Consider the following 26,930-nt stretch of genomic DNA (forward strand, 5'->3'; position numbering starts at 1 on the left):
TCAAGAGGGGGTCAAGACCACTTTATTTACTTTACACAAATACACAGGAAACTCCATAAAGAAAAAAATGACGATTTTTGCACATGAGCTGTCAAAAGCCATAACCTTTAAGAAACACCGATGCTTCCTTAAAAAAAAGAGAGAGAGAAAAAAGAAAAAGGCAAGTATAGATGTGTGGAAACTAGGAACACTTTGCAAGGCCTAAGTGTGTTTGTCATTCCAATTATAGGACAGAACTGTGTTCGTACTCTACCACTTTTCAAAGCACTCCTGAAGGTTTCCATAGCAAGGCTTTTTAAATAAAGGTTTGAAGGATTGCATAGATTCAAAGGCTCAGTGGTCCTCTAATTCCTTTTTGATCTCTGAAATGTATGGATGATCTTTCCCGTGTGCTACTTCCATGATAGCAATTGCCTATGAAAAGAAAAAAAATATTCACACAATTGATTCATATGTAACACCAGGCTATAAATACTCTCTTTAGAGGTTTGAAACAGTCTGACATCTCTAGCTACTTTTTGTCCCCTTGTAGTCGTAAACCCAGTAGGAAATAAAATGAAATTCAAAACTAAGTAATAAAGGTTTTACATTCAGAGAATACATCTTTCATCTTAAAGGATCCCAAAGCACCTTTCAAAATTATATTCCTGACAAAACTACTTTGAATGCAACCAGCTCCAGGACAGAAAATTGCAAGTGGGGTGGGTAATATTCTGGCAAAGGACTTCTTAACCAGTATCAGGCAGAGCTCTGTTCTTACCAATTTATCCTTCAGCTGTCAGACTGATGAGCAGGCCTATCGCAGAAGTTACATTAAGGCATTTCAGGCTTGATTCTGTAAACCCTCCACCAGTTCCAGGGGCTACCAATGCTTTACAAAGGAAGCAATTGCTTAGGCAACCACTGAAGCAAAAGCGAGATCTTGTCAGATTCAGACAGATGCTGCTGTGCCTGACTCCCTGCCGTTTCACCTGCAGCCTGCTCTGGTCCCAAGAGTGAATGTTTGAGGCAGCCAAACCCACTGACTTGCACTTTCCTGCCACTATCCCCACTGCATTGCAAAGTGGGTGTAGAGGCAAGATTTCCATTTGAGAAAAGGACAGCAATGGCCTCAAACAGATGTAATAAAAGGCAGCAGTAGATAGGACTGAAAGAAGCAAGTTTGGATTAAGTCCAAGAATACTTAAAGACCACAGTGCTAAGATACAGCAAGGAATTGCAGCATCCTAGCCATCAGAGCATTTAGCCATTTTCTCCTTGGGAAACTTTTATGGAATTATGCTCTTACATTTGTTAAGTCAGTACAACAAGAGCCTTTGGTTCCACCTCAGCAGCAGTGAGAAATGACTTCTGTTCCCCCTCCTGCCCAAAAGAAGAAAGGAGGGCCTTCTGGACAACCTGCTTGCAAACTGACAGAGAACAATGGTTTTGTTTTTCCACTAAATCCTAAACATCAGGGGCTGGGATAACTTTGGGCAGTTCCTGTAGGCAGCTTTTGGAAGTGAGTCATTAGAAAATGTTTGTGTTAGGAAGCTAACTATGCCAACAAATCTACCTACAGTTTCCAACCCCCCATCCCATGTTCCTACTGGCACAGATCCCAGTTTTAGTCAAAGCTCAAACACGACAGCGAAAGAAAACCTATGCTAATTTTAAACCAGGTAACAGTTAAATTTTAAAGCATATATTCTTGCAGTATCTTTCACCATGGCTGGATGGCTCTTTTATTATTGCTGGCTAAAAACGTGCCAGCATCTAAAAAGGAAGAAAAAAAAAAAAATCAAAAAAACCCCACGACATTCCACACCAAGTCATTATATGCTACAGTAGTCACTGATGCTTTAGAAACTAAAATAAACTTTTGTCCAACAACAATAGGGAAAGAAAGTCAAGAAACATGGTACAGACTAATAAAAAAATAGAAGAATAAAAAAACTAAAGGAACAGACTAATAAAAAGGGGTGAAGAAAAATGTAAAACCAAACGCTGTATTTGCCAGTTTCAGCATTACCAGATGCATTGAATTCCCTTCAGCTATTTAAAAATCAACTGGTTCCAGAACAAATAACCACCAAAAGCATGCCTAGTTTAACTTGGATATAGAAATCACAGACTTCAATGAAACACTATGTGCCTTTTATAAGAGCCAAGCATTTTTTCTGTCCTTACCTAGCAAGTGAGGAGAAGCTAGAGTTCTGCTTCATTTAGGCTAGTACAGCTCTAGCTCAGTGAAGAATGTACAGCAAATGTTTAAGCATAATGCTCATTCCAGCTGCTGCAGAAGTCCACCATGGAAAGGTAAGACCCTTTGTATGTGAGAACAAACCTATACTGCATCTTTGGAAAAATCCTGAGCCAAAAATCCAGTAACAAAATATATTAACACATGGTGCATTTCCTACCAAGCCAGGCTTACTGACAGAGAAGCACGTCGTGTTTCAATGATCCCATGTCTGAACTGGTATTATTAATGAAGAAACCAGGAAATAAATACCCTCTTCAGGGCTTTAACTCCAGCCGTTCTGTTCTCCAGCGCCATATACAGTCTCCCTAATTTCAGCCACATGGAGGCAACATTCAGCGAGTAGGAGGGATAATGTTTACTGCAAGAGAGAAATTCAGCTTCATCACACCTGGCAGTTTCATAGCATTTTCCCAGCCCCTGTCCCCCTCTAAGGGGGCAAGAAGCTGCCTCTCATTGCCCCTGCCCATTCACCACTCATCCCCTCTGCCATGACTGCCAAGAGTCAGTGCCAATTGTGTCTGGGATGGGGACGCCTGTCAATTGGGAATTGAACTGAAACTACCATATGCCTCTGAACAGCTGTCAGATGGCAATGACTTTCTGCCACTAGTTTTAATCTAGCCAGCTACAGAAAGAGACTGCATTGTTATGAGTTTTTGGAGCCACCCTACACCCGCAGAACTAACTCTGCCTATTCCACAACAGTTGGTCTTTAATGGAAAGCGAGGGGCCCTCAGCAGCACGTACAGCACACATGCCATTCTGTACTTGCTCACACTGAGCTAGCAGAGTCTGGTTCAGCAGAGCTGACCTGGAATGCCAGGCTCGGAGCCAGAGGAGCTGGGCAAGTCCCAGGGAAGATAAATAGTACTGAGCCTCCAGGGGGAGAATGTTGGCTCCTTCTTTGTATCGCTGCTCTCTGCCAAGTGATCTGTGACTTTACGTTGGCATCTGCTCCAAAGGGAGGGCTTTACTTGCGCTCCCCCCAGCTGGCAAGAAAGTCATGTCTCAAGATGAGAATCTGCTTGGGAGATTCATGGCAGGATCAGATACAGCACGTAACTGGCTGGCTCTAACAAACAAGATCACTACTGTAAAAACACAGAAAAATTTATCGGGGAGAGTATTGATTTCTTCCTGCAGAGGCTGTGTGCTACCTTGCCCCACGCGGGGTTTCAGCCTGCCCATTCTCCCACGCCTCCAGCTCTAGGGCAGTGGAGATCAGGGACATCAGGGCACCCACAGGCTCCGAGCGCAGGAGCTGAGCTCGGCTCCAGCTCCCTCTGCTGCTCAGCCCCAACCCTGGGACAAGGCCCTGCTCTCCTGCATCCGTGACCACTGTGGTACTGCAGAGAGAAAGGACTGGGAGAGGGCAGGAGGTTGACAGAAACAGCAGGCTTTGCCTCCATTACCTTATACAAAATATTGACTGCAGATGCAATTTGAAGCTCTGCTTTAGTAAAGTATTAGGCTATTAAAAAGACCAGTATTTATCTAGCTAAGCGGAACTAGCACAGTACCCAAGATGGAACAAACTTATTTTGAGAAGTCAAAGCAAGGATTTCAGAGTCACCTTCTGCTATATATTGCAGACCACATTTTAACAGTAACAAAATCTGTCCCAGCATTTAAACATTCCTTTTTGAGTAGTGATGTCATGGGTAGCCTGTTTATACAATATGTACTGAGAGAAGTGATCTCTGCCCAAACTTGTTGTAATTATTCCAATTACTGAATTAGAGCACTTAAAAAAAGGAAAAAAAAAAAAGAAAAAAAAAAGTGTGTCATATTTACCTGTATGGTCTGATAATTTTTTGCCCATAACGTAGCGCACCTTCCCAGTCCTGCACATAGAGACAGACACCCATGGCCTGGTACATCATATGTAACATATAAACATTACTGTCTTCAAACACTGCACCCATCTTGTCCAGGCTGAGTTCACAGATCTCCAGTAATTCACTAGGAGGTATGAAGAAGTCAAGGAACCGAATAAATAGATGGCCTCTCCTGAGACAACTACCTGGTAATGTTGAAGAAGAATTGACTTTAACTTGTTCAGAATGGTTCTCAGAAGTCCTCCTTTCTCTCAAATGGCGTCAAAGCATCTATGCTACAACCCCACAGCTACTCTGATAGGTATTCTATACTCAGAGGTATTCTGCTCATGAGATTATTCCCCCTCCTACTCCGATATCCTACAAAACTAAATCTCTAAATCTTCAGATCTAAAAAAGCAACAAAACAGAAAAAAAAAAGCAGCTTTCCTGAATCACCACCGTACCAGCAATGTGTCAGAAGAAGGGGGAGTGAAATTCCCCGCGCAACGGGTACTGAATCAGGCATGAGATAGCCTGGTCTGCTTCTGACCCAATCAATCTTGCATTTTTGTCTGCACCGCACTACTGTTACAACAGGTAGGCTTGTGACCATCAGCAATGGCTGCAGCCTCACATGCAGTCTCTCAAAACGGGGCAATATTACAGTACACTAACTCAAGCACACACCTATGCTCACTGTAGTCTCTGGCTTGTGTGGAGACAGCCATATGCTTCGCTCTTAGAAACTGAGAGCCGCACAGGAAGGAACAAACACAGGATCTCACAATCCCACACCACCTGCAATGTTAAACTGCCCCTTGTCTCCAGGGACAACTCTTCAGACAAAAAGAGCACAGAGATAAGTTTAACTTCTAATGGTCATAGTATTTCTCCTGCAGGTACTTCTGAAGCAATCCAGCAGGTAAGATTTTTAGGTCACACACCAAGCCGGTAGAGTCAGGGTGAGACAAAGGATATATTTGTAGTGTTTGGCTCGCCTGAATTCCTCAATCACGTTCCTGGCGTATTTGATCATGTCCCGTACTGTCTCTGCTGATGGAGGATCACTCAGCTTGCGAATTTCCAGTTTCTCTTTATCCTGAAGGGAACACAATGGACGTTATAAATGCAGGTTGCAAGGCCTGCAAATAAAGGTGCACCTGCTACACAAAATTACTCTAATAAAAAGACACAGATGGGAACTTAAGCTCTTCAAAGAATGTAAAAACAAAGGTAGAATGTGCACCTGCAATTTTTCTTTAAAGCCTTGGCTGGGAATCCTAGAATCCTCTGCGTCTTCCAGTTCATCTGCCATTCTCTACTTCCATGAAGTCCCTTTCTTTTGAAAGATCCAAAAGGTTTTCAATTTTGTGATGAAAGCAGTTTTACATAGGAAATTTCACTGCTTCCGAGAGATTAGGGATTAAAATATTTAGTTTTAAGGCTAGAAAAGCCCAAATACCTTAGGCCTAACACCAAGTGATAGCTCAGTGGAAAACAATATGATATTAAATACAGAAAAGGATCCTTCATATCTACAGACAAAACCACATTTCCACATATTTTGTTATTTCTGCTGGACAGCTCCACTTACTCTTATCTTTCTATCTAACTTACTACTTCATGAAGTCAGCTGCAATCTGGAGACAATCTTTTGCTGTTTAAGCCTCCCATTGTTGTTAGATTTCTTTTTCCTTTATTATTTCATCTGCCAGCTGAGAGGGCTATAGGGGACTCTTTCCAGAGCTGAAGGAGGCTGAGTGACAGCTAGCATGTTGTTGGAAATCACACATGAAATCCTGGCTTCATTAAACTCAGTGGCAAACTTATCAAGGTAACTGTGGGGAAAAACACAACTACGGTATCAACAGAATGGCCTCAATCAAGAATATTGGGTACTATTTGGAAAAAAAAGTTACAAAAGATGACACCATTTAGAGGGACAAGATGGTTGTCTGGTCAGTTTGGGAAGCAGCTCTTAAAAGGATACCTTTGTAAAAATGGGAGGGAAAATGATCTGGAACTTAAGGATCAGATTATGCCAGCCAGACTGATCTTGGCTGGAATGATGAATGAGCCACACAAAGCTCAATTCTCCTAGGACCTCCAGTGAAGGAGGTCCAAATGGTTGCACAGGCACAGTTGTTTCAGTATCTGTTGGGTTTGGGTACCTCTTTCCCGCCCCCCGATCCTTAAGTGCTTTTCTTCAAAATACCTAACACCTTGTTTTAAGGAACACTGTGTGGATGTCTGCCTTTGTCCTTTGAAGGGCACCAGGCAATGTCTCATGAACACAAATCTGGCCTGCACATCGCAAGAGGCTGTGACCCAGGACCACCCTGTCCTTGAGAACACTTATATGATGCCATTGCAGGAAAGCCCATTTTGCAGATTCTGCTGGGTCTCCAAACCATCCAGCAATGTCATACAGCGCCACCTAGAATTGACCAAGATGTCCCAACCGGGAACTGCAGCAGGATTCTGATCCCAGAATAGGACCCCAGAAATGCCCCAAGCAAGATTCACTCACTGGGAGTTAGTAGAAAAGATGCAGTTACAAAAAAAAGTTCTGACCTAAATTCTTTTGGCCAGGTAGCAAAGACACAGTATAATTACCTACTTTTAACAAAGTTTTCATCTTTGTTTTGTAGCTCAACTTTAAATAGGCCTCTACCAGGAAATTTCCTGATGTGTCATGATTACAGGGGAAAGAATGAGTATTGGAAAGTCTCTTAGACAGAAAAACAAATTATCTTACTTTCCAAAATGTAATATTCTATCTGGTTTAATTACATTTAAGGACATAAGTGCCTTGACAGTCAGGAGCATATTTCACACCAATTTTATTACCTTTTCTTTTGTAATGCACTCCCTGCAATCACAATTGAAGAAATATGAGTCTCTTAACCGGTCATTTCTGTCTTCTGTGGGATACAACAGGTCAATATAGCTGGTAAAAACCTACATGGTTAAAAACACAGCAGTCAGTGAAAAACAGTGTAACTAGACATATTTATCACTACTAGTTCTGGTATATGTAGTACGACGACTACATATTCATGCAGCTTGTGGATCCCTGAAGCCACATCACCTGCCTGTTCCCTCACATTCCAAGCCTCTCGGCAGCATCAGGAGTTGCCATTTGTGAAAGCAATCTGACAGAGGAGTGTTTCCTTTCCTATTCATTATGGAATTTCCCTCAAATATTAGCCTGGCTTAAACCCAGGACAGCAAGATTCAGGTGTGGATAAGGAAACTATCACAGCATAAATCTCAGGCTCCTGTCAGAGTACAAAGAGATGCCTACTTTTCAGAAGTAAAATAATGATTTCAGGTATCCAGCCTAGGATAAATTACAGTGGCCTGGTTTTTTGGAGGCTGGAATCTCAGATTTTTCTTTCTGAAAACCTACAAAAATTGGGGCAACAGCAGTCACTAGTAGCTTTAGAAACTTAGAACAAGACCTTTAGATCTCTGAGAAGAAAAGAGGCCCAGTGCTCCAGTTCTAGGAGAATGAATATCAGATTTACTTCAGTTAAAGCAAAGAAAACCTGCTTTTGAACATTTTAAAGGCCCTTCACATACACTATTCTTAAGTTTTCCTCTACTTCAATGGTCTTCAGAAAAGAACCCCTGCAACTAGCTTTAATGCTGTGTTTTTAAACTGACATCTCCCCTAAGAAACATGTCATATACACAGCGCAGCTGACAATTTTGCAGACCAAGGAACAGCTTTAGTTCCATTTCCTCATTTATAGTTATTTGAAATGTTTTGCTCAGTCTTTATGACTAGGGTTTCTTTCTTCTTTAAAGTAAAAGGTACATATAACTTCATACAATACATGTTCTTCTTACTCTGTGTGATCTCACACTTTCCCTCACACTCCTCTCCTCCCTTCCGTATTTTCAAAGCATGCAAAATGCAGGAACCGCATTTACAGCAAAACCTTTAAAAATGTTGCGATGCAATGGCTACATTGAACCTGAAGATGGAGACACAGGCCGTAAAACCACACAGAGCCCAAGCAAAACCATGGGCTCACCTTTATAAAATTCTTAAGCATCAGAAAGGCAAATGCACAAAAGCCATAAGGTCATGGAGAACCGATGCAGCTTCTAAGACACAACTCAATCAAAAGAGAAGATGCCAAGCAAGGTAAATACTCCACATCTCTACCTCTCACAGTAAACCCTCCCCAAAAATGCTGAAAACGTCCAGGATCCCGCAGTAAAATTCCAAACCCAGGATGAGTCCTTGTCCATTACCACAATGCATTTGCAGTGACCGCTAACATCACAGACAAATCATCGTTAGTAAATGGCATAAAAAGAAGTTGCTTACCTGACTCATTCACCCTTGGCTCCAGCAACTAAACTCACTTTGTTCACAATGGTGAACAGCTATAATCAACAAAAATAACCTCTCTCCCCTTCTCCAAAACTGGTATCACATCCTTCAGAAAGTGGTAGGAGTTATCAAAATCAAATCTGGACTTATTTTGATCAGCATTAACCTTCCCTGCTAAATCAACATTAACAAATGAGCCACTAGAACTCTATGCAAACTCCATGCCCAGAGAGAATGTCCGTACCTTCATCCCCTGCAGATATTTGGACATCTTCCTCAACTTTAACATCTTTTTTCTTATTTTTTTAAAGCAAAAAGCAGCTCTGCTGCTGAAGGCTCCCTGCCAAGTTCATTATTTTATTGAGAAAGTTTCAAGATAAACCCAGAGCCTTACTCAATTTCACAGAATTTTATCCATCACTGTTCAGCGTCACTTCACCTAAAAACCTCACTCTTGCTCTTCTGTGACTTCCCAGCAAGCGCCACTGAGGTGATATGACTGAGTCCCATGTTTTCTGGATGCTCTGTCCAAACAGAAGTCAGAGGACTTATCTGTACCCGTTTACCTTGTTTATTCTGGCTTCAATTTCAATACATTACTATTATACTGGGAACTATTATAGCAGTAATAATTTGCTTTGATCTTGGAATTTCAAAGCACCAGCCAAACATCAGTAAACTCAGCTTCATTTTACAGATGGGTAAACTGAGACAGAGGCTGGCAGATACACAGTGACTGCTGCAGGTGCCCTTCCCTTGTTTTAGCATGAAATAGGATACTGCTTCCAAGAATCACTTCAGTCCTCCAGAGCCACCCCAACTTTTCCAAAGCAACATCTTGCACTTCTCTGAGAAATAAGAGATCCCTCCTCCCTATTATTCAATTGTCATCTAATTGAAGCGAATCCGGAAAAGCAGAATGGATCCTACTTTCAGGATGCATGCACAGAGTACATTCAAACACAGTGCATTTACCTCTTCTCCAGGCTCAATCTCTTTAACAGCTCTGACTTCAGCCAAGGTCCCCTTGTAAGTTACAATCACATTTGGGCAACAGCTATGGTTCATCAATGCAACACTGTAAAAGTAGAAAAGTAAAAAAGGCTTTCCCCACCACCACCAAAAGCAACAGGCAAAAAGTTAAGCACCACTTCACAAAACAAGTCTGAAAGACTGAGTCAGTCTCTCTTTGTAAGCTGTTTTTATTCTGAGGCTTAACATGAAGGTAACCTTGGGAATATGTGTTGTACTATTGTTTATTCTAATGATATGGAGAATGGCTGTGTTAATCATAGAATCATTTAGGTTGGAGAAGACCTTTAAGATCATCAAGTCCAACGCTAACCTAGCACTGCCAAGTCCATCACTAAACACCACATCTACACGTTTTTTAAATACCATCAGGGATGGTGACTCAACAAATCCTGTTATTGCAGGACTAGGCAAGTTATTATTTTCCCATTCTTATAGTGCTACAGGACAGCTGACAGGGGTGTTCATATAGCTTAACTATCAACTAACATCCTATTTAGGTACCTATGATAGACAGACTATTTTCCTCAGAGGAGAAAGAAATAGAAACACATTTAACCTAAAGGAAACAAGCAAATACAGGAAAACAAAAGTCATTTGCTGCATCACAACTTAAGATGGGCATTAAAATTTTATCTGGCTTCTGTGCAAATGTGAACAGCCTCGACATTTGAAGCAGGAGGGAAGAGACCTCTGTCTTGTTATGCATGCACACAACTTAGACAAAACTTGGGACTGCTAGAGAAAAGTACTCCCCCTTACTACCAAGCTTGGAGAAAGTGCAATTTGCTGTTTATTTGAGATAAAATGTGTAATTTTAATTCTTTTTCTTCCAATCTAGCAAAATAATAATTGTCTCTTCAGTCTTTCTAGCTCACAGGCATAACTGTTAAGTAGGAAAGATGTGGCTCTTGTATGCTGAGCATTCACAAAGAAAGGATGGTGTTGGACATGTTTCCAGAACATAGTGGTTTAATACTCTCATCTCTCCACCATGACTCTGATCCTGGGCATTTCAAGGCCTTAATTTCCAATCTGTATATCAGGGATATGGACTTCAGACAGACCTGCCTGAAGAAGGAGAGTCTGTGAAGTAAGGACTATCTACTACACTGTGTATGCAGCACTTAGCAAAATCACATCCTGCTTTAATTGGGCATCTTAAGTTTCAGATTACTTTGACATAGATAAGTTACTAGTAATCTATGCCTCACAGGGAAGTCAACCTAAGCAGACAGTGATAATACTTTCAGTACAGGGTTTGCAAAGAACAGGGGCAGAAAAATATCCTCCTTTGCTACAACATTAAGTGGGAAGGACAGACTTCAATGGAAGAAATGTTCTCAGTCTTAAAGAGCTGTGCTCCCCTGTCCACAAACTGCAGTTAACGCTTAACATCTGCAGTATATTTGTAAAGCTAGGAAACTTGTACGTATTTTTTTCCACTATCACAGCAACACAAAGCATTGCAGTTTTTAAAACATCTGAGGAGGCTGAAAGAAGTTATGAAAGGGATTTACTGTTTGCCAAGGAACAAAGGTAGAAGGGATGTTGTTCAGAGAACACCAGGTGAAGGATTACACCCAGCCAGAACACAAAGTTGTGAATAGAGGAAGTCACCTGCAATCCTTTTTATTTCTCTTTGATCATTACATGATGTCCCTGTCCAGAACCTGCTAGCAAAGTAAGTAATTGTTTCCTATCAACCTGCACACAGCTCACAATCTAAGCTTCAAAATAAATTACAAGTGCAATTTTACCAAAATTACCAGATTTTTAAGAAAAACTGCTGCAAATCATTGGCCACATTTTATTAGCTAAAGATATTTAAAACAAGACAAACTAGGTTTTGAGATCTACTTCCACACATGTGCAAGAACCTTTATTTGTTTTTAAATAAGTTAATTTTATTCTTAAAAGTATTAAAATCAACCTACTCAGGAAATATGGCTGATCCCAAATGAGAGAGTTCTTCATCTTCAATTGTGAAGCCATTACAGTTCACCTAAGGAAAAAGAGAAAGAGACTTGATCAGCTTCTGGTCAGCTAAGTACTCCACACTCACATCACATTCTCATACTTCAAAGTCAATTGCAGTAATTTGCTTACAATTTTCTTTCCACCTCACCAGTACTCACAGGGAGCTACATGACATCTCAAACAGTGAAGTGAGGGCAAAGTCCCTATCCAAAGGAATGTGCAGGACACTAAAGAACTGACAGTCCAACACTTGCACCTGCTCAGGACACAATATCTAGCAGATTGCTCCTTGGAAGGCCAACCAAGAGAAATGGGGCTTGAAAAGAGTGCTAAAAAGTGTCAGACAAAGCAAGACCATTGCAAACATGAAACGAAGCCTGACACTGATAGGGCAAAGAGACAGGAGCAACATGGGGATGAACAGCAGCGAACAGCAAAAGCCGGGCTGGGGCAGTACAGAGCTTTGATGGAGTGTATGTTATTGAGACCTGCCACCATGACATCTGTCATCAAGGACTGTGTGTCAGCTAAGCTAAAGCACATATAAAGAACAACAAAGGCAGTGAGTAAGATTTGAACCTAATAAAGACACAGAATAGGAAGGGACAGAAAAAGGACAGAGTATGAGAAGAAATGTATTCCTAATTTAAACAGACACAGGATCAAGAGAGCTTGTTCACAAATCTTTCTTATAGAATAGAGATTCAAGCAGGTTTTAAAACCTTCACCCACTTTTATTCTCACTAAACTCAAGGGAATTTTACAGGAGGTTCAGCTGTGTTTCCTGTGGTTTGTGTGGTTTAAGTGACCAAAATGCACCTCAACCAAATACTTTATTCCAGTTTCACTAAGAGTCACATACATGCCAACACGAAGAGAACCTTCTCCACATTCACTAACACCTCCCTGCAATCATCAAAATGTTCACAGAAGTGCCAGTAAAGCACTAAAACAACTACTACCATGTGGCCAAGTCCAGCTGAAGCTACAATGGGCACAGTAACAGTCAATCAAGTACAGTGCAAGTATTTGTTCTGGAAGGGTAAGGGTTGATGACAAATGCTACCAACAATGATATGCCCCCAAGCTGGAATGCAGCTTGGACTGGATTTTAGAAATACACAAATACTTCCCAAAGCCACTCCTCAGGTATGAACTGTTGAGGATGAGTTCACGATTAAGGAGAAGCGTCCTGTTTCTCTGATTCGCTCATCAGTATATTTGCTTGATCTTTATCCTGCTATTTTTAGCAAGGTAGCATCCAAAGGCTCCCTGTCTCTCAAGATGAGCATGCTACTGCACTAGCCAATGTATGAGCATACCTGAACCAAAACCAAAATGTAATTGCTGAATACAAAAACAGTAGAAGGGAAAGATTATATCAACAGCAAGTAAAAACATAAGGCTAGAAATGCTGACATGAAGAACAGCTCGATGGCTCTGAATCACAGGGAAATATGTAGTAAGTTATCATCAACTCCCCTCCACTAAGCCAGAGACAACCCACTTCTTGAATGCATCATACCAGAAATGACAGAAGAGGAAGAATTAGAAGGGATGAGATACCACTGGTTTCACCAGATGAATTCATGACTAAAAAAGGCAATGTGGAGGGCGTAAAGAGAAAACAGCAAAAAAACTAGAGCTTGAGGTTGTTCCCAATGGTGGAAAAGAGAACATGCAAAGGGAGGCACAAAATTATGCAAGGTCTTCAAGGAAAGGATGAGACACTGGAACTTAAGACAAGAGAGAAACTGTTTGAAGAATATGACAAGGTGAGACTGAAGAGGAAGAGCACCAGTCTCAAGAGCTATGTTCCACAGGGACAAAAGAGAGTAGAATGATACCAACAGCTGGGGAAGAGAGCGGTGAAAGGCAGGGATGGTTTGAACAAAAATCTTTGCTCCACTCAAAAGGACCAACTACACCTTAGCCGTGCTGAATGAGAAACAACGTCAGACAAAGCCCACAAAAAGCAGTGAGCAAGGAATCAGAGGTATCCAAGTCCCAAACGACTGCCCTGAGCCACAGGGAGTAAGAATGCCAAATGGAGGAGCAAAGTAGACAGCATGAGGCCAGAGAAAGTTTTGAAGCAAAACAAAGGAGCAGCAGCATATCCATACTAATGGTTTTAGGGCAAGTTAACTAATTATTAGGAAACATGTTTGTATGTATCAAGTAAAGACATGCCTCCCCTTCTTCTAGAAAGATTTATGCTGGGGCTAAAACCTCAAAAGGCTGTGTCCAGTAAAACACTTCTGAGGAGCATCCAGATGACCTTTGGAGATTTTAGTTCAAAAAATTGCGATGTCCACAGTGGCAGATAGTTGCCTGATGATCTGGATGAGCTTAAGGTGACACCTAAGGGTGACATCAGACAGCTACAGAGAAGATCAGATGGAGTATCAGATCTGGGACTGAGCAGTTCACAGAAGTCAATTAAAGTACCATGATCAATGGAGCTGGTCCAGGACAGGACATGAAGTAAAAGTCATTATAGCCAAAATAATGTAATCTTTGGGGATTCTGGCTACATTCTAACAAAAACATTCAGAAATGGCAGAAGAAACTGGATATACTGATGTCTTCAAAGTATCCCTCTGACAAATATAAATTGTAAAGTCTTCAAAACAGAAAAAACTTTTCACTGAAGGGAAATGTATAATTAGAAACAACACAATGGATGACAAGCAGACGTTAAACACGCAAAAGAATCATTCTGCTACAGAATAACAGTATCTCTGAATTAAGGAAATAGCAACTGTGCCTCCTTGTTGGTAGATGCCCAGCTCTACTAACCAGGGTATTGCCATCTCAGCTTTCATCACAGCAGTCAACATTTGCCTCCCTCTCAAAAAAAGTCAACTTTTTATTCAGATGTTTAAGTTTAAAACTAGCTTATTTTGAAGTACAGGAGGAAAAAGAAGAAAATGGATCTTTCAGTATTCCACTAGTGTGTTATTCCATCTACTACAATACATTCAGTTTAGATGCATTTGAAAAGCAGGTGAGAAAAAAGAGGGGACACATTTCAGAAGTTATCTGACAAGACATCCCGCCTTTCCTTCATCTCTTCAGATCACCAAACTACCTGACTGCATTTAAAAGCCACACCAGATAAAAGTTTCAGACTGGTCTTTCTACTTCTCTGAAGTTTACTCCCTGTGAAGGTCAAACACAATGATGACCTGACCAGCAAGGATTTCCACAAGTTTGAAGCCTGAATGAAGGATTTTGCCTCTGCAGGGTCTCAGACCAGCAGCCTTCTGTGTAAGTCCAACAACAGCTGCACTATGCTTGGTCCACAAGAAGCCTAATTCTGACAGGATCTAATACAGGCTGTTTCCCCTTTTCTTCAGTGCTTGAGAAACACCTCATAGAAAGTGTGCAGACAAGAGTCTCTCCCCTCGCTACTGAAATGGGGCATGTCCAGCCACTTCTGCTGAAGGAAGTGAATCTTCTTCATCAAGCACCCTCAGCTGTCCCTAAGATAAGCAAAGAGCTACTATTTCCATTGCCATTAACATTTTTCCCCTTTCACAAAGGCTAAAATCCTACAGCACCATCCACCTAAGCAGGCTGCGTTCTAGCCAACTTACTTGTGCAAAGAGAACTACAAGGGCAGCATTGTCAGGGTACTCCAAGTGCTTTGAGTAAAAGTGATGAAGAGCAGCAATGTCGTTCTGAATCAGCTCTCTCTTTTCATTGTCTAGTTTGTCAAGGTCTGTGGACAAAGAATACATTCCATTTCAGTAACAGGAACACTACCCTGTGAACTGCAGCTAGACTTAGGTTAGAACAGGCCCAGAGTTAAACAGAAACCCCTCAAGGAACAGCTACTTGGAAGTACTGCAAGAAGTGTCTGTTCTTCCATAAACATAATGCTGCTTCTGCCAAAGCCATACGTGCGCTACAAGAACATGCAGGATTAAAAAGCATTTTCTAACGTCTTTACATTAGCAGGTAACTGGACACAAATTTCCTTTTCCTGGGAGAAGGGTGAGTGTTTAAAGTGCATTTGTTAACGCTAGCAAACAGACCAGTCAGCCCTGACCCTCTAGAAGCCTATCAACTGTGGGTAGCTATCCTCAGCTGTCTAACACGACCTTATGAGCTACCTGGTCCCATTTACTGCGGTATGAAGTCACACTCAGCATCACACTTCTTAAAACATGCTTTACATAGTGAAACTTCCTCATACAGACCTAATCTTTATCAGTACAAGCCAGCCCAGACTCCTGCTAAGGAATGCTGCTTATCCCTGCTTTTAAAAGACATGGTCTTTCCCAGCACAGAGAGCCTAACTATTTCTGGCAACGTGTGATAGGGACCTAACAAAGCTTGACAACAATGCTGAGGCTAGCCACCAGGGGTTCCCTTTGCAGCAAGAAGGTGCCCAGGAGTGCCGATCTACCTGGGCGGTGACAATCAACAGAGGTGTGTTTAACCTGCAGATACCTGAGGATAATAGGAGACAGCAGGAACATTAGTGGAAAAGTCCTGGCACACATGCTGCATGTATTCCCTTATGAGTTTGTTCAGATTTACCCTCAGGACTATGACAGGTTCTAGCCAAAACTGTGGCCACTGAACCTTTTCCTGCCTGGTCCACACAGAGCAATTGATGATTGATGATATACTCCTGGTCCCTCCTCTCTCATCAAGAACAGAGTGTTGGAGAGTTTTTAGCTCATCCTCTCTCTTACAGTGGCAGGGTCACCAGCCTGCTCCTGCTCTAAGAGAGCCAGCAACTCATCAGTTTCCTCTCTCCAACTCAAAATAGTAGCGGAGAGAAAGACTTGCAGGAAAAGAAAAGGCTACACAACAGTGGAAGAAGAGGGAAATTATTTGTAAGAGCAGATGTGAATGACAGGAGAGTCACAAAAAAATACTGAGGAAAATGAAATGGGACAATTTGATGAGAATTAGGACAAATAAGAAATTTTGAGCTTCCAACTGACAGCCAGGTGCCTTTTCCTCTCCTGTGCAGGGTGTTGCAAAGCAACTGCTGAACATGGCAAAGGTGTGCTAAGAGATGAGGAGAGTCAACAAGGCAGAAGGAACAGGGGTTCTTACTAACAAAACCAGAAACAAAACAAGGGCTCCTAGAGGACAAGGGGGACATTGCAACAGAAAAAAAAAACAAAACCAACATTTCAGCCTCTTAGCTCCCAATTTAATAAATTATTGAAGACAAGCTGCAATGCTGAAGAATATACACAAATTACTTCAGCACTTACCCATCCTCCTCAGCCTCAATCCTACTAATCTACCTGTAAAAATTATCCTTGCCTTAGCCAAAGGCAAATATTGGCATTTTTCCCCCTTATTCCCCCAGCTGTCCCAACAGCTGTGACATGAGCTTTTGTTCAGGAAGCAAATAAGACTGTAATCTTGCTGTACTTGGTTACTCTGCTACCTCAAGTCCTAGCAATGACTGCATTTATTCAGCATTTTATAAGGGGTTTCGGAAGCCATCAGAGTGAGAAATGTGAATATACAAACCTATTGTCTCCTTGTACATTACCCCCAGCACCAAGAAAGAGAAACAACAGATGAGTGAAAACTATGCCAGGATGGTTACTAGTCCCCTAGTTGCTCAATTTCTAACTCTGCCTCACCGGACATAAACAGTAGCCTTCCAGTTAAAAGCAAGCCATTGCCTCATCTCCTTCCTTGGATCATTTTGGAGCATTTAGGACATGGAATTTCAACACAATCATATATAACATGTCAGACTTGACTGGCAGTGACAGATACTGAAGCACAGTCCAGAGGGTTCTGCAATTAGCCCCTTAGTCACTGTCACCATCAAGCAACTGTGCTGTCTCTGATTTTATGCCTCCTGGTAACAAATACCAGCTATTTTCATTTTACAACATTACAATTCTCAAAAGACACTAGAGTATCAGAAAAGCCATGAGATGGATGTATGCTACATAATTAATTCTGTCTAGGTTTTTACCCTTGTTTCACAGCCCCCAGAAGTGACCAAGAAAAAAAAGAAAGAAATAAAGAGCATTGCACTCACAAAAAACAAGGAACAATTCTCTTTGTTTACTCCCTTCCTCCAAAAGGAGTGGGATGCTCTGAAAGGTTTTGATGAAGGGGGGGCCGGGGGAAGCAAATCATGAATATAGATAACTGCCTCTGTTTACCTGCAAGCCTTTTTTACTTACGTGATTCAAACTCTTTTACAGCAAGCAGCTTCTCCGACTGTGTTCTTTCAGGGTGAGTTCTCTAGCAACAAGGGGAAAAAATCAACAAGAAAATACTTTAATGTTTTAAGTTGGCAGTTTTGTCTAATCATTCATAAGCTGGGAACTCCTACCTGTAAAACAAACCCAAATACACGTTGTATGCAATTTAAGGAAGTTGACAAACAGCAATGAGTTAAATCAATTGCCATTAGTAAAGCCATAGAAATATTCTCTCCACACCAAATTAGGCGGCCAAAGATTAACTCCTATCAAATTTATATACATAAACTGAACAGTATTTTAAACATGTTATTTGCTTTGTTCTAGACACCCAGAAAGCTGCTAACAATAGCAAGCAGGCAGGAGACAGGCTTCGCTTTGAGGAAAGTGAATAAACTGACTGTTGACAGAGTTCAAAAGCAATGCTCCATTGTTGGCCTAAGGCCACTTCTTTGTAATCTTGGCCATTAAATATGGCTTTGCAGGTGGCCCAGCAGCTGAGGTTCAGGGACTATGGTTTGCATATTTAGCTTTTATATGACATGTAGGGTTCTCCCCCCTCCCTGTAAGCGATAAAAGCACAAATTTATTCCAATGACTTTTTGTCATTAAACATTTGATTTTGTTTGTAGACCACTAAACCACACTTTAATTAAGTCACACACACATACACTCACACACACACATCTACACACACAGCTAGTATGCAGCTACCTTCCCAGCAGGCTACCAAAATCCTCACTACATACAGTATCCAGGTTGCCCTTGTCACATAAGCAGACCTCAATCACACAAATATGCTTCAAAGAGGATTTGTTTTTGTGGAGAGAGTTTAGAGCTCTACAAAGATACACAGCATAATAACCTTGAAATTCATGAATTCCGTCCCCTCCCTGTAAGCACTTGTGTTCTCCTCAGTATCCACATAGTTAGGGAACACCAAAATGGAGGTCGACATTGTGATCTTATTTCCTTACTAATAACATTCTTTTTCTCCGCAGACCAAGAGCCTGAGATTTCTCTCTCAATCTGTTTTTCACCAGTTAAGTCCAGTAATTGTAAACATCTATACCTGAATAACTCAGAAGTGTTCTTGACTCACAAATGTCCTAGGAGTTATATACTACACAATGCTACACAGTTATAGCTGAAAAATAGTACAACAGGCAACTGCTTCTTAAAGACGTCAGTGCCTGCCGACAGAAAACACTAGAAGCATTCCTCAGAATTTAACCACATACACCAAGTCTTGTTCTTCTTTCTCTTCACCAATGTGGCCTTGGTACGAGCTCACACAGGTAACCAAGAGCTTCAATCTAAGAGAATGGTGCCTGAAACACCACACACATTTTGAAACTATCAGTTAAACTTTCCCGGACTCTGTTCAACAGTACCTTGGCCATAAGTTACAGCTATACAGCTTAAAACCTCACTAGCCTTTTGCCATCTTCTCCCAAAAGTCTCCAGCTGGACTATAGTGGCCCTGATGCTGCTGCAGTGGTCTGATGGTCAGTTCATTCAGCTGCTCATGCTCTGTATTACACCCATCTGTACACAGGAAGCTAGTATGTATGTGCTTTGCAGGGACAGTTACTGTCGGTCAATTTTCGTTTTCCTGCCTTCCCTGGCACCCAGAGTAGCAACATACCTCCCAAGTCTAGCCTCCTGCTCACCTGTTTGGCAAGGATCCTCGCCGTTAGTCTCACAGTCTCCGAGGGATTCCAGTTCTGCCCAAAAGCACACATGGCAGAACACTCTAGCTTGTGCATTGGCCAGTCTTCCTTCTGAAAATGTAGAAAAATATTTAAAAAAAAAAAAAGCCATGAAGATAAAGTGATGAAAAAGAGGATGCAGCAAGTCCTGCCAGATCCTAGAGGTCAAGTGAAACGTGTTTCCTTTAAAAAAGTAAGATGACACTCACTAAATCTGAACAAAAGCTTGAGTCACATTTAAGGGGTACAGCTATCCTGCTTTTTTCAAACAAATTCACAAGGGATTAGTTAAGGTCAGAACATCTTCATTTATTCAATGGAAAAAAAGAATTAAATGACGAAGAAGCAAACAGACAACATGATTTATAAATCACCAGTTCTTATTGTTCAGATCAAGCACGTGAGGACAGAGTAGGTCTGAGCTTGATGGCTTTATTGGGTTCATTTCCATTTAATATCTTGGCCCTTCATTATGAGACAACCCTGGTGTAATCAGGAGTAATGTGTCTGAAGTCAATGGATTCACAATCACTGTAAGAATCGGTATATGTAAGGTCAAAACCAGACCCACTGAATAGAATAATCAGATTTTTTCCTTGAGCCTTGTAGAGTAAGAGTACAGCTAGGTAATGAAAACACACTAATAAAGACAAACACATTTTAGTTAAGAATGTATAGCATATTCCTAGCTCAACATGCAATAACACTTGGAGCGATGGCACAAGCCACTGGCTTTTGGCAGTCTACAGATTTCCTCCAAAGCAACAGAATCTTTCAAAGATGAGCACAGATTCGCAGATTAACACTCTGCACTGGCACACAGAACCTGGCACGGGCTGTCCTCAGACTGCATCAAATTTCATTGTATTTATTTATTCAAACATGGAAATATTCTTATTTCTATATTCAAGCAATATGCAGTTATTTATTTCTATATCTCATCCCAGACACATATTTATAGCACTGTGTTAGAACAGACCTATAGTGTTCTGCCTATATAGGGAGCATCAAGTTTTGTTTTCAGACCAGATTTAAACTGGTGGAAAATGGTAGCAGAGGAAAGAAATCACAACAAATCCCACTAATTTATAAATTGATTGAAAGTGAAAACTCGAAAAACTTTTTGCAGCCTTCAGAAAGTTCTTAATTCCCCCTAGTGTGATTCACCCAGTATCACAGACCTTGTGTTAGCCTACTCAAAAAAAAAAAAAAATCTAAAAATTATTAAAACAAAAAAATATATAGCCCATCAGAGTGACTGAGTGGCAGGAACAGAATAAACATGGTTTCCCTCAGCTGCCTAACCACTGATGGCAAGAGCCATTTGAGACACCCTAGGCTATCTAAAACATCCACGTAGGACCAATAGATATGATACAGGTCTACTGGGAGATGCATTCTTTGTAGGACCTACAGCTGGAGGCCAGATAGGACAACCCAAGGCACCTTAAACAGCCACCTGAATCAGGACCCTCAGTGTCTCCTGCCTTGGGTGGTCCACTTATTTACAGGCTTTGCAGATCAAAACAAAAGCTGACATCACTAATTTCAGTTAGTACACCAAAAATTCTTCCATTGAAAATGGCCATTTTAATTGCCCTGCACATGCACAGCTTTAGGAATTTCTTTTATTAGGAAAAGAAAGGTGAACACCCACCCCAGCCTCATGTATGATTTGAAGCAGTGCAACACTGCAAGGGTATTCAACCACTCACAATGTCAACTTCATTGTCCTTGATATCTCAGTATGGTACTTCCAAAAAAACCTATATACAGGCTGCTTGAAATAAGCTCCAGTGTAAATGTTCTAAGAGGATGTGGCAACACAGACCAGGAGAACCAAAATAGTATATTACACTCTAATCATGTCATGTGAAATTACACTCTCAACTCTCCTACAGCTGTCACACTACAAAATGCATCCCCAGAGAGGCCTGTTTCCTATGTATGCCCCAAGACCTTTTTCTGGAAAATTCCCTGATAGCCTTCGCTTAGGAATCCACAGGCTAAAGGCTAAGAAGAGAGACAGAGGGAGACCTCATCTCTCACCCCTTCTTGCACACCCACCAACTTCAGCGTGATTGATGGGTGTGCAAGATGCGAAGGCACAGAACCTGAAGTTTTGTAGGACCTGCATCCATACGCACCAGTTAAATAAACAGGAGAGACTACCCAATAAAAGAAAAAAGCAAAATGCAAAATCACGTGCCTGTCTCAAAGCATTGTTTTTAAAAATCCGTTTGTTCCCTTTATTCTTTACACATTGTTAATTAAAATCTTTCCCCAGGCAGAATCATACTGAGTTATATGAACTAGTAGGGAGGTTAAAGGGACAAGATATGGCTGAATTGTGTGAAATGAGATAAAAGCCTGAAACACCACAAGAAAAGAAAGTACTGATGACTGAGTAATGCCTGGGATGGAAACACTGTGACAGTAGCTTTCCCTGCAATCACAGCAGGACTGTATTTTGCATTCTTTTCCACGTTTTTCTCTAGGTAGCTTGAATTATAACAGGTAGCATTGTTCTAGTTGAATCCCTAATGCTACATTAATGATATTTTCTTCCTATTTTCATTACATCCGCAGTATTTTTCCCTTCATTTAGGAGTGAGTGACAACATTTTTGGAAGGGAAGTTCTTTAAAGCTTATGCTTTTCACATCAAAGCATGGAAACAATCTTCTCCACCAAGTTCTTCAAAATGATTCCACCATCCAAGACTACTGGATCACTTCCCAGAACACTGTCATATAGCTCAGAAAAACAAAACAAAACCAAACCAAACAACAGAACTTGACACTCAAAAAAAATAAGACTCAAGTTCAAACAAATGTCCTCGCAGCTCCTTCCTCACAAGGACTTTTTCAATAGGATGTAAAATTTCTGTTTTTCACTTGATCAAAAACAAACACACACAAAGACCAGACAGAAATGCTGGGCAAGCCAGTGTAGGGATAAAGCCCACTCCTTCAAAAGCTTAAGGCCCAAGTATGCTCAAATGGCATCCAACTCTTTAATTGAATTTCAGTGAGGCAACTTCCAATGTCTGATGTTATCCGGTAAAGTTCTCTGATACAGTCCCTCACCAAGCAGTGAAGGTAAGAGTTTCACATGTCTTCACAGTCATCTTTCCCTACCATCGTTTACCAAATGCTGGGCCACAAATGGTATTTGACTTCCGTGGGTTAATGGTCGAAAGGCTCACAGGAGACATTTGTCAAAGAAAACTACATGGAGAAAGTTTTTGGATAGGGGGACAGACACCTCCCCAAGGCAATCTTAAGCAGGATCATGCAGTGTCAGATTCCTCTTGTGCGGCATCATTACAGCAAGAATTTCATATTTTTTCTACAGCTCACCAAAAAGGAGTGGCAATTTCTACAAGGTCCCATTTAAAACACATCTGCTTGATGCTAATTCCAGGTCTACAACTACATCTTGAGGCTTACTAGCTGGTTAAAAATACAGGTTTCCCTTACTCCAGAAATACCAACTACTGCACTCTTTAACATGACATGTTAAGAAAAACACGTAAATATTTTGTTCAAAATGTATTTCAAATATGGAAAGTCAGGACAAAAACATCTTTCTGCACTTTGGCTAGCTGATCTCCACTCTGTCTGGGATAAATAATAGCTTTGTGTAGTAACAGAAAGAGGAGCTCCAGTAGCTGGTTCAAGTTCACCAGTTCCACAATTGCAACCACATAACCCTCTTAAAACATTTCTCTTTGGAGTGTTTCAGCAGCTAATTTCTGAGAAGAAAAAATGAGCGCAGGTCTCCTGCTGTTTGACTAAAATTATTATAATTTAAGAAGTCAAGACCCGAACAGCTGCAGATGGGGTCTGAAAGCCACTATGCAATAACAGGCCTGTGCTTCGAGGAGGCAACAGTGGAGAGCAGAACAGTATGAATCAGCTGGAAATCACAAACCCTTTTAAAAGGAGAACTAGCTTAGGGGATGGGAAAAGAAAGACGCAGCAAACCCAGGCTAGATCCTACCAACTCACAAAACATTCAAGGCAGCAAGGACAGGCAGTGAAGACAACTTCCACTCTCACATGCCCCGCATCTGAGACTGAATCTACGCCTGTGCAAACATCCAGCTTAATATAGGTCAAACTTAAGGTTATCTATTGTAAAAGCAAAATAATAGACCAAAACAGGCAAAAGACAAATTAGCACTAAGGGAACTATGCCAGGGCCAGCATGCATGCATATGTGTGTGTATAGAGAGCCCTAAGCAAATCAACCACTATATCACTGCAAGACTTGTCTTCCCCTGGGTTCAGCCCCTCACTACAATGTGACATTACCCTTCCAGCAACCAGGGCAAAGGAATTATACTGCAAAGCAGGACTTGGTCAATGTATCAAACACTGGCCACATGGCAGGAGATGCATTCTTTTACCACTTGGGGGATCTTCAGCAAGTCAATGTAGCTTTGTGTACCTATAACCCCTTTGCAAAAACAGAAATGTCACAAAGGCTGCTGCCAGGCTTCATTCATTAATGCTTGGAAAGTATTTTAAGAACCTCAAAACAAGGATACTATATGGCTCAACAGAGCAGGAAATACATGCAGTGTCACTAACTTTATGTTCAGTAACAACGTTATTCTGAAAGAGAAAAAAAAATCTCAACAGAAAGGCACTAGAGAGAAGAAGATGTCTGCAGTTTTAAAATCCATATTCTAAAAAAGACATCAAAAAAATGTGTTTCCTGCTACACACATTAGCACCTTTCTCTTGTCTCCTTCTGATCCATCTCTCTCTATCCCTAGAAAGAATTCCTGTGAACTGTGGTATAGCAGGTCTTTAAGTAAGAAAAGAGCAAGCTCAGAAAATTTGGTTTTCACAGTATACTTCATGTGATAAACAGCTGTCAAACTGAATTATATTAAGTAACAAGGTATTAACCAACATATGAAATCATACCATGTCCTTGTTGGGTACATGTCATTTTTAGCTGAACTGAGCAAAGAAAACATGGATTTACAAAGAAAATTAACTTAAAAAAATAAAAATCAAATGAACAATGCCATCACAATTGTCAAGTACAGCCCTGCCCTTTTATCAGCATTGCATGAAGAAGCCTCACATCCATGGAGGCAAAAGGGACAGATTTACTGTACATCCCAGTGTTACAAGTTCAGTATCAAGGCACAGATGTCCTTTTTGGCTTTGACAAAGAATTGCTGAGCTGCTGAAAAGTGCCTTTGAACAAGACAGGGATGAAGATGCAGTGCAGATTGTCTGTGCAGCACGTACAGTCAGTGGAGACTAGTTTCTAGAGAATATTATGCTTGAAGGTAACTTTGAAAGAATGTCAAAGAATTCAATCTCAGCAACATTCATAAATTTCATCAGACTGACTCAGAAGGGCCCAAAACATGGAAGGTCATGTTGTATCAACTAGGGAGTCAAAAACCATACGCGTATCACCAGTAAAAGCGTGTGCTAGTACCAGTGCTTATACTATTGTCTAGACATCACAACATCTAAAAAATGCCTTTATATCTAAAGCATCATCCTACACACCAACAGGTGGAAAAGATTTTAATTCATTAACTTATCAGACAGACAGGTATTTGCTAAGCATCATCTCCACAGTCTTAAAGACACTCAGAGTAGTTTGGTATTTTATTCTTGGAATATGGCCCACTAGAGAAAGAGTATTCTGACCACCACCACCACCACCACAAAAAAAAAAAAATTTAAGGAAAAAAATCAAATTAAGAAAGCAATACATCTACAAAACTTTACCCAGGGGAAAGAGAGAAAAAAACCCTCCTCGTTCTTAAATATAAAAGTATAAACTTTTTCAAGGCTAGAAGACAGGACACTGATGGATGGACTGAAAAAGGGACTTGGAGGTAAAAGCAAAGGACTGTGGATCAGCAGAAATTTCTACTACTTCCACCATGATACCTACTGCTATTTTTTCCTGGCACAAATCACTAAGCTCTCCTACTTCAGTAAATCTTGCTTACCTGCTTCATAAACCATTGTGAATTTTGTATGGTAAGAAAAAAACTCACAATCTCAGATAAAAAGCACTAAACAGCCAATAAATTGCTTTGTTGAAGTATTTCCTTCCCTCATCTAGTTAAAAGTTTCCTAAGAAATAATGTCATATGGAAACGTTTCTTACAAATAAGCATTTCTCATGAATGAATCATGGGGTTTCTCCACACTGTCTTTAAAACTCACCCAGATTTCTCTCAAGAGCCTTAAGGATGCTCATACAGTAAGCGCTCTCTTTCTTCCCAGCAACTGCTGGCTGTCAGTCTTTCAATATTCTGTGAACTATTGCAAAGTTTGTAAATAACTTATTTCTTTTAAGCATTTTGAGTCCTCCTGGTGCTTCAAAACCAAAAGGCCATTTGATTAATCCACAATTCACTAAGACACTGTGGGAAAGCAGGAATCAGGGGAGGCAACAGAAGGAAAACTAAGGCTTGCTTTGCAACTTGCACAATAGGAGAATAAGATACATCCTTGAAATAAAAGCAGTAGTCATCTCCAAAGTGCTTGGGAACCGAACAGCACAAACAGCAACATCTCCATCCAGATAATGACAATGGAGAATACTTTGCATGCAACCCATGCATTCAACAGTGCACTACTATGTAGGAGAAGGTCTGGATTATTTATAGCTAACACATAGTCGTAGGCCAAACCTTTGGTGACTCAAATCCTTCATGAGCACTCTTCCATACTCTGTGCCCAGCACAACAGACCTTACATAGCTTACATCGTTTAGCTAGCAATCCAGTTGAGTTTTTCACATGTAAACTGGATTATTCTTCCATACCAAGTTGACAGCCCACAAAGCCTAGATACTAGTTCTGGCAAAAAAAGGGGTTTTTTTGAAAGGTGCTTATTCTAGTTTGAAGTAAAAGTGGAATTAAAACTGCATGCAAATGTTTCAGATGTCTTTATACTGCTCTACTTTAGTGTACACTTATATTCTATTTTCAGGGGCTTTTGAAAACCAAAGTATACAAAAAGAATAAGAGTTGCCAGAATGAGTGAGTTAGGGAGAAAGCATGGTAGGTTTCAAATGGTTATGACTACTGTCAGCTGTGGTGACCCAAAATATTTGCAAAGATTCTACAAAAAAACCCCAACAAAAAACCCTTAAGATAGCTATTTAGGGATTTAATTTTTCCATTAGATACAGGCTCTCTTACCAGTCTAGCAAGCTAATGTTAAATTATCTGGTTTGTGCTTAAAGAAAGAAGTAATACAGACATAATTAGTGGGCTGACAGGCAGCTCTAATCAAAGCCTCAGTGGTACCAAGCCCTGGAGCTACTGATCTTGAAAGACTCATGCAGACCATGTCCAAATCCTGTAATTGTCCAATGCACAACTCCATGGTCAGCATCTGCGGGATGCTGAAACTGACTGGACTACTATTAACCATAGCTACAATTAGAGACTATCAATGCCACACAAACAAAAAAACGGAGTTCAGCAACCCCTGCCCTCCTTCCCCCCTCATCCTCAGAAACTGCATTACCATACCTGACATTCCACATTGCAGTAAAAGGCCTGTTTACATCTTCCACACTTGGACAATCCTTC

At 40.9% G+C, this 26,930-nt stretch overlaps 1 protein-coding gene across 1 annotated transcript; it reads right to left on the bottom strand.

Moving 5' to 3' along the window:
* On the bottom strand, positions 1-26,930 carry SMYD2 (SET and MYND domain containing 2). The gene is made up of 11 exons (XM_010576392.1): positions 26,871-26,930; positions 19,299-19,409; positions 17,605-17,665; positions 15,025-15,149; positions 11,383-11,450; positions 9,389-9,491; positions 6,916-7,026; positions 5,044-5,164; positions 4,040-4,214; positions 2,495-2,603; positions 1-414 (listed from the first exon to the last, which is right to left on the bottom strand). Exons 2-11 carry the CDS (start codon positions 19,392-19,394, stop codon positions 334-336), a joined length of 1,050 nt encoding a protein of 349 aa, XP_010574694.1. The 5' UTR covers positions 19,395-19,409; positions 26,871-26,930; the 3' UTR covers positions 1-333.

Source organism: Haliaeetus leucocephalus, unplaced genomic scaffold (genome assembly GCF_000737465.1).
Source record: "Haliaeetus leucocephalus isolate CR32 unplaced genomic scaffold, Haliaeetus_leucocephalus-4.0 Scaffold526, whole genome shotgun sequence".
Classification (NCBI taxonomy): Eukaryota; Metazoa; Chordata; class Aves; order Accipitriformes; family Accipitridae; genus Haliaeetus; species Haliaeetus leucocephalus.

Coding starts and splice junctions, on each gene's coding strand:
- SMYD2 (XM_010576392.1), bottom strand. CDS start 19,394: ATGCACAAGCTAGAGTGTTCTGCCATGTGTGCTTTTGGGCAGAACTGG. Junction 11,451..15,024: donor TTGTAGTTCTCTTTGCACAA/GTAAGTTGGCTA, acceptor CTTTTTCCTTAG/GTGAACTGTAATGGCTTCAC. Junction 2,604..4,039: donor AAAATTATCAGACCATACAG/GTAAATATGACA, acceptor TCTCTCTTGCAG/TAAACATTATCCCTCCTACT.